Source organism: Theobroma cacao, chromosome 8 (assembly GCF_000208745.1).
Source record: "Theobroma cacao cultivar B97-61/B2 chromosome 8, Criollo_cocoa_genome_V2, whole genome shotgun sequence".
Lineage (NCBI taxonomy): Eukaryota > Viridiplantae > Streptophyta > Magnoliopsida > Malvales > Malvaceae > Theobroma > Theobroma cacao.
This window is the reverse complement of record NC_030857.1, coordinates 17,670,793-17,682,449: the sequence shown is the minus strand read 5'-3', so window position 1 is coordinate 17,682,449 and position 11,657 is coordinate 17,670,793. Positions and strand designations below refer to the sequence as shown.

Below are 11,657 nucleotides of genomic sequence, written 5' to 3'. Positions count from 1 at the left end.
GACTTTGTTTTCATTAATGCTGAACAAGACCTTAAAATGATTTGTTTTTGCTTCCTAATTGTTACTACTTTCAAAAATTTTACAATTGCGATTGTTGAAATTGTGCATGTGTGTTTCATTGCTTCTACATTTTTTCTCTTGAGGGTTAGGTATTCAGTTTACAGTTTGTTGGTTCTTTTTCCATTCATTTTGTGCTTTGATTTCCCTTTTTCCTTGTTGGATTGTTGGTGTTCATTCTTTGCTTGATTCTCGATTTCATTATTTGGGTTTTTGCATTTTTGTATGCTTACTTTATTGGGTATAATAATAGTGTAGCTAGGTTATTGGTTTTCATTCTTTGCTTGATTCTTGTTTTTCCAGCATTCACCTTTTTTTAGCATGGTACTTGTCAAACCCTGTTCTATAAAATAATTACGACGTCTTTTACATGCTCAATAGAATGTTTGCATATTTAGGAAGTTCGAGAAATCGTTAAAAAACGATATTGCCCCTAATAGTACCATTAAGTCGATTAAGCCTCGAACTAGTTCAAATAGGAATTTTAAGGTGAAATTAAGAGTTTTACAGTCCAGAGATGACTCAAAATGGTAATTTGGAGTTCGATGATCAATTTGGAGTCAAACCGAAATTTTCACTATCTAGGGGCAAAATGGTCATTTGCCACCTGGGGACAAAATGAAAATTTTTAGAAAAGATTTTTTTGGCCCCATTTGACTTATTGGAGTATGATTTAAGGTTTAGAAGTGAAAAAATTTAATTTCAGTATAAATTAAAGTACATTGGTGAAATGGTAATTTTACCACTCTATGGGCAAAAAGATAATTTTACACCCCCAGAGCATTTTTTCAACACAAGGTCTTCACCCATCATCATTTTTTTTACCCTTGAATAATGTGTGGTGGAGATTTAAAGCTTAAAAGATAATAAAAAAATAGACCAATCATGGAATGCCATGTAGCAAGTTTAAATTATTATATTATTTAATTATAAAAATCAGCCCACACCACCATTTCTCTCTCACAAGGGTCGACTTTGGCAAGAAAATAAAGGGGAAAAGAAGAACAAACCCTAGGTGAAAAAAATTCAAGAGAAAAGTGTGGATTTTCAAGAAAATCAAGTGAAAAAATGTGAAATTTCTTAATTTTAGTTTGTGAACTATTTTTCCTATGCATTTTCCCTTAATTTTCATGGTTGAAAAGCATGTTTTCATGGTGAATTTATGGCTGGTAAAAATGGGTATGGAGAGAGAATGATCTTGGATTGGTTTGATTTTTAGGTATGTTAGTGTTTTTAGGTGATTAATGATGTGTAGCATGAAAACAAGTGAAGAAAACCACCAAAGATTTGGTGTCCATCAATAGCCGAATTCTCTAAGTGAATAATAAGGAAGAATAGGATGTTATTCTATGTGATTTGATTAAGAAATAATAGTTTTTGGTGTAGGAATTAATGAATTATGGAGAGAGAATTAAGTAGGAAAAATCACAGAGTTAGTGTACCATTGTTGGCCGAAAGTTCCAAGAAGAAAAGTGAAGATAAATTTTACCTAATTGTGTGTTAATTAGTTTGTGTTTGGTGAATTGAGGGATTGGAAAAGAAATGGAGCAAGTTGGAGTGAAATTGGACGCATTGGCCAATTTATCGGATGAAAAATCGACTTAGGCCAATACCGGGTCTAAATGGCTACCCGTCCATTTTTTTCATCTCATATTATGCATATATATATATCGAGCTTGAAACAGCTTATAACTGTTAGACACAATTTAATTGGAATATGTATCATGGATTATGGCTAGGTGGTGAGCCATTGGATACAGGTAAATGACTGTACCCATAGATTGAAAATATGAGTATTTCTACTCCTAAAACTATGAGTGGATAATTTATCGTCTTAAATATCTAGAGTAATTATACTTGTTTGATGCTTTTATTGAATGGTGAGTTTAAATTAAAAAATATTATGTTTTCCAATTAAAATATTTTTTTTATAAAAATGATATTTATACTGGTTTTGAAATCAAATATTGTTTTGAGAAAATTGAGTATATGGAGACTGTATTGAATTTATGATTTTATATGTTATTGAAATTGTGGCTTATGACATTATGGTAGCATGATGGCTAAATTTTTGGGGTTGGTATGAAATATATAAACAGTTTTGGATTGGTCTCGATAGACTGGATTAAATTTTATTCTCCATATTATGCTACTGAAAATTTTATGGGTCTGGTGGCATATTAAACAGTCACTGCAGTGGTGGGGGTTTCCATGGACTACCTATGAGAAGGGCACGATAACCCAATTATATACTTACCTCCGGGGGGAGATGTTGGATAAAGTATCTCCTGAGGTAAGATTTGAGTGCACCTCACGTTCAGGCCACCACGTGAGAGTAAGACTCAGCCAACGCCAAGAAACAGCTGTGTGTTAGATGCGAAAACATGTTTATGGGTATGGGACATTTAACAGCCTTTGTGGTCTCAGTGGGATACCTTGACGAAGGTACCCGCGAGAATGATTCTGGAAGGGGCTAAGTTTAAGAAATTCATAAGTTGAAAAATTTTGACGAAAAGAAATTGTTTGGTGTAGATTGAAACGAATTTTACGTTATGAACATTATTGAGATATAATGTTTTTATATTGTCTCCGTCTACTCGGCTTTAGATGCTTTTGATGGTAATTGTTTACTCACTGGGATTATGTAATCTCACCCCTATTCCTATCTGTATTTCAGGCTCAGGACAGTTTGTTGATAGTTGATTAAGATGAGAATTAATCTCGGAGTTACATCCTAGAAAGTAAGGGTTCGTAGCCCTACACCTTCTTGTTTCAGTTGGGGGCCCACGTATAACTGTAAACGAAATTTCATACTTTAATTATCTTTATTACTATATGAATAAATTTATTTTACTCTTACGCTACAAAAGTTATTTTAGGAAGACTTTGAAAATATTGTGTTTTAAGAAAATAGAATATTTTATTTCATGTTTTTATTATATTCAAATAGCTATAATTTTACTTTAAACGAATGTTTTAGACTTCAAAATTTAATTTAAATCATGAAATATGTGTTTCCACTTACATAATACATTTTTATGGATTTCGAAATTTTTGAAAAAAAAATTACTAAAATACCCCTGTGAGGCAGAAATAAATTTTCATTGTTTTTGGATGGAAAAATGGTCCATTTCATTTCAAAACACGATTTTAGTTACTGTTGATCACAGGGGAGGTAAGAAAACTGATATGAAAGCCTTGTGAAGTTTCGATCAGCATTCGGGGTAAAGAATGTTTGACGAGACTTCGCGACGGTTGTCACGGACTCGATGGGAGTTCCGGGTTGTGACAGTACTAGTCTTTGTTTTATTTTTTTTTAATATGCCTCTCTTATGTATATTCCTTCTTTATTTATAGATATATATACTTTTTAGATAGGATTTCTTTTTTAGGATTGTTATTCTTAGAAATTATGTATTTAGAACAAGTTGGATGACAAGCATGCAATCCGTGTCTGTGTATAAGTGGAAGTATATTTTTAATTGGATTTTCATATTTGATGAAAGCTATATTTCCTTTTACATAAAATCAATTCTTATAATCTGACAGGGCAGTTTATTATAAAAAATTGGTCTAATTCTGATATCTTTTTTTTCTTTATCTTTCTTTTTTCCCCTTAATGACAAACAAAAAGACTTTTGTGGGATTTGCCCCTGGGCATAAGGATGACTTTGTCTCTATGTTGCATTTTGTACATGATTGTATCAGTTGTTATTGTTGGCTTAGTTCCACACTTTTCATTGAATCCAGACACCCCTATCTCCTCAGCATTTTATGCCAACAAAATGTAGTGGACTGCATAAGCATTATTTTCTCTTGGAAGTTACTGGTGTTTGTTCACTCATTAAGACCTTTTTTGCAAAACTAATTTTTGAACTGCTTGTTTGATATCTATAATTGTAGATACATAATCACAACTGGGGCAGTTACTACTCTCTATACAAGTTTAATGGGTTCACTTTTTCCTCAGATATATATGTTAGCATTTTTGGTTTGTAATTTAGAACATAATTAAATATTGGCCCAAAAATTGCCAAACTATGTTTTATGGACAATATTACAATCAGTGAACAGTAGTTTGGGTATATTCAATAAGAATTTCTTTTAGTGTTTGAACCTATTGAATACAAACAAATATTTATTTTGACACAAATATTGAGATTGCTTAAAGTAATGAAAATAATTTGAGTATAATTTTTAATTAATTTTGTACTCTATGATTTTAAAACTTATATACAAAACATTTAAAATTAATTGTTTATAAAATTTTATAAACCCGTTGCGTAGTACGGGTACTCCTCTAGTTTTTATTGATTTATAAGAACAAAAATTAGATATATATATATATATATAGGTATATAAATTATATATAAAGAAAATTTTTAAAATTTTTAAAAAATAATAATAATAAATTAATTTAATGTACTATACAAAATTTTTATTGATGTACAATACAAAAAATTATAAATAAAATATATATGCAATAGTATATATATAATGATAAATTTGACGTACTATTTATGCATAATTTATAATGATTTACAATAACAAAAATTATGTATATGTATATAACTTATATAATGATAAATTTGAAACTTTTATAAAAAAATAATAATGATAAATTTGATATACTGTATATACAAAATTTTTTATAGTTGTACAATAACAACAATTATGAATGAAAAAAATATCAATAAAAAATTTGATGTACTATATATACATAATTTTTAATGATTTAGAAGAACATGGATTAAACATATAGGGTTATAAATTATATATAATGATAAATTTGAAATTTTTTTAAAAAAAATTAATGAAAAATTTGATGTACTATATATGCATAATTTTTATTGATTTATAGTAACAAAAATTATATATATGTGTGTGTGTGTGTGTGTGTGTATAATGAATGTGACCAAATTCTGTTGATTAGATTAATAATTCTAGTAATTAATTAATAATCAATTTTTTTATCTCACAACGGATGACATCATATGTCCATTACATTTTTTAGAATGGAACAAGATCGAAGTTGGATGTATTCCCAAGTGGATTTCTAAGGATAGAATTTGTGAATGGCATTGAAGACTTTATTCTATTTGCCTTTGATCAAACTAGATATGCAAGTATGAATAAAATTAGATGCCCTTGCTCCTGATGCATGAATAGTAAGTTCTTAATTGCTGATAAGGTTCGAAAGCATCTATTTCGTAAAGGTCGAAATAGATTAGATATGTAAGTGGGAATTTATTTCATTTTTGTTGAGGTCGAACATAGTGAAGAAGATGATGACGATGAAGGAGTTGAAGGAGAAGACGAAGAGACAAAGAAAGATGCAGAAGAAGACGATGATAATGAAAGCAATGATCCTGAATATGAGAACGATGAAAATGAGTTTGCATGTTTAAATGATGATTGATGGTTGATGGTTTTTTTTATATATTTAGATTATGTAGAGATGTTGACATGATGTACTTTTTTATGCTAATTTATTTATATATGTCATTAACCATTATTAACATCTTTCTAATGATCATCGAATTATATTTATTGACAGTACTTAATATTAATGATTATGCATTACATTTATTATCAGTTCATAATAATGGTAGTCGACAATGTGATAATAGATTTTTGCGTAGTCATGGTTAAATATAAGACTACTACTGGCCCTCGAGTACAGTCAAGTGGCATAGGTAATATGGCTACGCAACCTCCAATTCCACCTCTTCAGTCTTCACCACCGATTGTGCGACCACCGACGCCACCTTAGTCATCGATACCATCAATGTTCACTCTTATGTCCACATCGACCGCTACTCTATTCAATCCACAGGAAACGCTGCCAACTCTAACTACCATCACAGGTGCGTCAAACTCTTTATCGCAGTCTAAGGGCTAAGGGCCTAGTGTAGGCTTGCCCACTCTTACCAATCCGAACCGACGAATCCTTTTCCATCCTGTCGGAGAGAGGTAAGTTACAATTATTAGCTCATTTCATTATATGTAGTAATTTCATTAATATGTTTTAATAAATATGTATTGATTTTGTAGCACTTTAGCAAAGACTAGAGTGACTCCAACCATCATGAGAATAATCAAAAGTCACTTCAGTGGGCCTTGGCCGACATGGAAGTTGATTCCTACCATTGTGAAAGAAGCCATGTGGCGTAAATTTAAGGTACCATATTGTTATTGTATATTTATCCAAGTTTCCTTTAACAATACTGATATAAATATTCATTTTTGTTGTAGAAGTCGTTTACATGGGCTGATACTGATGCTTCGATGGTCTACAACATATGGGAGAAGATTTACAAAGATCAATTAAAAGATCTGTTAGCAGACAAGCATGAGAAAGCCAAGAAGGACACGAGCACTCGTCATGATCTCCTTTTGACAAAGGGAAGGCACACCCTTAGATCACAATAGAGGTTCAGGGCCAACTAGCTGATAATGTCAAATAAATATTTAAAAAGTGTTATTCACCCGTCGTCTAACACTCCATTGGGACCAATACATATCCTATACACAAATCAATTTATTTCTCCAAGCAAATAAATATGATCATATGCTATTCCAAAAGAGGAATATTTATTGAAAAAGATTATATGCATGATGGAATGTTCAAACTTAATATAATTAATAATAACGAGGCTATTGTTCTATTTATATAGTTGAGTCTTCTTATTCATAGCATTATAGACTAGGTCATTTAAATTATAGAAGATTTAGTGACATGTATAAGTTAGATTTAATTTCAAAATTTAGTCAAAAGATTTGATAAATGCAATACATGCACTATACTAAAAATACTTTCTCTAAAGTTAAAAGAAATACAACTCTACTGAAACTAATACATAATGATGTGTGTGACATGCACTACTAAAAAATTAGGTTTTACCAATGGAAAAATCCGTCGGTAAATATGTGCATTCCGTCGGTAATTTAATTATCGATAGAAAAAATTTGTCGCTAATCAATTGAAAATACCCTCATCCGTAATAAATTTCCATCGGTATTTTAAAATTCCATTAGAAACATCACCAACTAAAGTTATCGTTGGTATTTCCATTAGTAAAAAATCTGATCCGTCAATCAAAAAATTTGTCAATGATGTCAAAAATCCGTCAATAAAGTCATCGATCGAAAGTTTTTCTATAGGTAAATCCATCAGTAATATACCGATGAATCTTGCGGTTGGCAAGTAATAACTTGCCAAAAATAACGTCATCTCCCACATGACAGCCACATGTCTTCAAATCTAAAGAAAAACATAAGACTATAGTTTTTGGTAAGTTCTTCTTTCATACCTATTTCAATAATTTATGCATAACTTTTGCTCTAAACGTCCAAACAATGTGATTCTAGATGCATTGGAAAGCTAAGAAATAGGGCCATAATTCTTATGTTTACCATTTCATCAAATTCATACAGGATCAAGGAGAAAAACTCATCACAAGTTGTTGGGAATTAAGAAATTATGAATTATCCATACTGAGATTGTACCAACAAAAAAAAGAAAAACATAAGACTATAGTTTCAACTTCATCTTGGATTTCTCATACATTACAATCTAAAGAAAAAGTGAAAAAGAATTTTATTATTGTTCTATTTATAACAATGTGGAAACCACGATTGAATTTGATTTTATTCGAACTTCCTCTGTATTGTCATCTTTATGTGAAAGTTCTCACATCATCTGATCCATTAGCTGGTTAAACTCTTCTTGATGGCTTAGGAAATTTTTTAATCTGGGGTTTGATAAACTTCAGAATTTGGTTTAGGAATTTGGATTAGGGAGCAATTAGATTAAGGTTATTTTAATTTTTTTTTTGTTTTAAAAATATGAACCAATAATTTAGGACATGTGATTAGGCAAAAGAGAAAAAGTCAAGTCAACAACCAAAAAATCAAGTCAATAACATCTTTAGCCATGTCATTTGTCACATGGTAGTCCCATCCTCCAACATGCCACATCATTGACACATGATATTAAATTGTTAGACATTTTTCAACAATTATAATGGAAGAATGAAAGGAAGAAAGTTCTTTGAACATTATAATTGTTTGTTCAAAAATTAAGTTTGTTCAAATAGTTATGTTGGAAATAAAACAATTATGTTTTTTGGAAAATAAACAATTGTATCTATTGAAAATAGATAGTTATGTCTGTCGAGAAGCGGAATCTTTGCCTCGCTGGTTAAAGATGTATGGAAAAAAGGCAAGAGAGAAACAATTAGCAATCATTCACTCCATTTTCTTTAAATTCTTCTTAGATTGCTTTTATAGTATTTTGCCACAGTAAAACTTTATAAGAATTTGATAATCTTGTTGTACCCCAGTAAGTGCTCAATGGATTGATTTCATCAGTATGTCTGTCGAGAAGCGGAATCTTTGCCTCTCTGGTTAAAGATATATGGAAAAAAGGCAAGAGAGAAACTATTAGCAATCATTCACTCCACTTTCTTCAAATTCTTCTTAGATTGCTTCTATAGTATTTTGCTACAGTAAAACTTTATAGAATTTGATAATCTTGTTGTACCCCAGTGAGTGCTCAATGGATTGATTTCATCAGTACAAAACGTAGTTAATCATTGAACTTCATTGTATCTTTGAGGTTTATATCTCGGTAACTCTTTTGCACACTATAAGTGAGGGCGAATAAAACTTGAAAGAAAGTGGCATTGTTACACGCCTTGAAGCCATTTCTTGATTTTTCAATTCTGTGTTCCATCATAAATTGACAATTGTAACTTTGAATAACAGTGGTCAATTAACAATTAGTAATAAAGGCTTGTTTGATCCAAAATAAAAACATAGGAGTTTAACCGAATATAATAAAAGCATAGGGGCTAAATTAACATTTTTTATATAGTTTTGTTACACACGTGCTTTATTGCTTCTGAACCAATCCACCTAGCATCATTATCCTCAAGCACAATAATTTCAAAAGTCATGGCCACAAAATTTTTAGACATATCAACACTTGAAGAAGAAGAAGCATTTTTCTTCTTCAACAATCAACATTGTTTCTTGAAATGTCTTGACTTTCCACAATGAAAGCATGCTTCTTTCTTTTTCTTTTTGAATTCCAACCTTTTAGCAATATGTTTCAATTTCGTTTTATGCTTAATGGTATATTCTTCCTCCTTAGCAAGCACTTTGACTTTACAAAAATCAGAAACATTTTTGTTTCTTGTATTCCTCCTCAATTCAAAGATGATTGGTCAACCCTTAGGAGTTATTCTTTTTCTTGTGCTTCAAATTTCTTTTAAAATCTTCCCATGATGAAGGAAGTTTATGACACAATTATAGTTTCACCAATGTTCATCTTATAGTTTTTTTAAAAAAAATATATGTTGATCATCTTAGAGTTTTTTTTAAAAAAAAAAAAAACTATGTTGATCATCTTAGAGTTAATAGACGCATAGTTGTAACCACACAACTCTATTAAATATGCAACAACTAAGAATACAGGCAATTGATGCAAATAAATTCGAGAAAGGGAAGAAACTTATTCGATAATCCAATGAAAAATGTTATCATCAAACTAGTCCACTTTGAAAAAAGTTAAGGTCAATTCCCTTAAGGGATGCTTGGTTAGGGGGAATGGAATAACCATTCCTCCCCTATTCTCATTCCTAAGATAAAGTTGCATTTGGTTCAATGGAATGGCTATTCTTCAGAATAACCATTCCAAGAGAAACCTGAATAGCCATTACCAAGGCCCCCTTGGTAATGGCTATTCTAAATTGTTGGGAATAAAAAAAAAAGTTAATTAGATAAATATACTTTTTTATAATTTAAAAAATTACCTTATAAAAAATACTAAACTTATTTTTTTCTCTCTTCCTCACTCCTTTTCTCTTTTTAAAGCACAAAAGACACAAAATTTTTTACTTCATTTTCAAAAAAAAGGAAATGAAAATATTTAAATATTATTTAATATATTAATATTATTTAACTATAATAAATATTATAAAGCATATTACTTAATATTATTATTTGAATATAATAAATGTAACAAAGAATATTATTTAGTATTATTTAATTTTAATGAAGAATATATTTTATTTTTTAATATTAAAATATTATTTAATTATAATAAAAAGGTTTAATTATCTTCTAATACAAAAATATTATTAAATTATAATAAAATATGTTTGTATTTTGGTGAAAATATTATTTAATTATAGTAAAAGTTATTTTGATTTTATTGCTCATAATATTTTTATCTTTTAACAAAATAAATTCTTTAATTTTAATAAAGAGTATTTATTTCTCATCATAGTTTTTTTTGTTTTTTAATTAAAAAATCTTTAAATATTAATAAAAAATATTTTTAATAATTTACCCATTATTCTTTAACCATTCTTAAAATTATTCCTGCTAACTAAATAATGGAATAAGTAATAATAGCAATTTTTATCATATTTCATTCGCATGAACCAATCTACATAATAGCTATTCTTTCTCTATTCTATTCTCTTGGAATGACTATTCTATTCATATTCTATTCTTTCCAGTGAACCAAGCATGCCATAAATGTATTATCTTATAAATNTAATTATTTGAATATAATAATGTAACAAAGAATATTATTTAGTATTATTTAAATTTAATGAGAATATATTTTATTTTTATATTAATAGTTATTTAATTATAATAAAAGGTTTAATTATCTTCTAATACAAAATTTATTAAATTATAATAAAATATATTTTTATTTTGGTGAAAATATTATTTAATTATAGTAAAAGTTATTTTGATTTTATTGCTCATAATATTTTTATCTTTTAACAAAATAAATTCTTTAATTTTAATAAAGAGTATTTATTTCTCATCATAGTTTTTTTTGTTTTTTAATTAAAAAATCTTTAAATTTTAATAAAATATATTTTTATCATTTACCCATTATTCCTTAATCATTCTTAAAATTATTCCTGCCAACCAAATAATGGAATAAGTAATAATAGCAATTTTTATCATATTTCATTCGCATGAACCAATCTACATAATAGCTATTCTTCCTCTATTCTATTCTCTTGGAATGACTATTCTATTCATATTCTATTCTTTCCAGTGAACCAAGCATGCCATTAATGTTTCACTTACAATAGACATTATTGAACGAAAATAAACCTTATGATTGTTACTTGCAAACAAAAAATATTAGGGAAGAGCTTCAGAGGAGTATAAGCTACAAACCTCGAGAATACAATGAAACCTAATAACTGATTGTGTTTTACATTGAGAAAATCAATTCGCTAAACGTACACTCACCAACGTATAACAAAATTATCAAACTCTTATAGATTTTTTCTGCAGTAAAACAATATAAAAGCAATGAAGAGTATTTGGAGAAGGAAGAGAAATTGGTTGAAAATTGTTTTTATATCATTCCAAAAAACCAAAGAGTCTTATTTATACACAAATATATCTTTTTGTACAAGTATAATATTTTAAATAAACATAACTATTTAAACAAATATATTTATTTGAACAAACATAACTGTTAAAATAGATATAACTATTTGAACAAATATCCGTTCAAAAAAAAATTTTTTTTTTTTTTGGTCGTTCATTATGTCCAGCAC

At 28.8% G+C, this 11,657-nt stretch overlaps 1 protein-coding gene across 1 annotated transcript; it reads left to right on the top strand.

Annotated features, from left to right (window-relative positions):
* LOC108663042 lies at positions 5,133-6,489 on the top strand. Its single transcript, XM_018125537.1, has 5 exons — positions 5,133-5,183; positions 5,324-5,459; positions 5,792-5,924; positions 6,112-6,238; positions 6,313-6,489. Exons 1-5 carry the CDS (start codon positions 5,133-5,135, stop codon positions 6,487-6,489), a joined length of 624 nt encoding a protein of 207 aa, XP_017981026.1.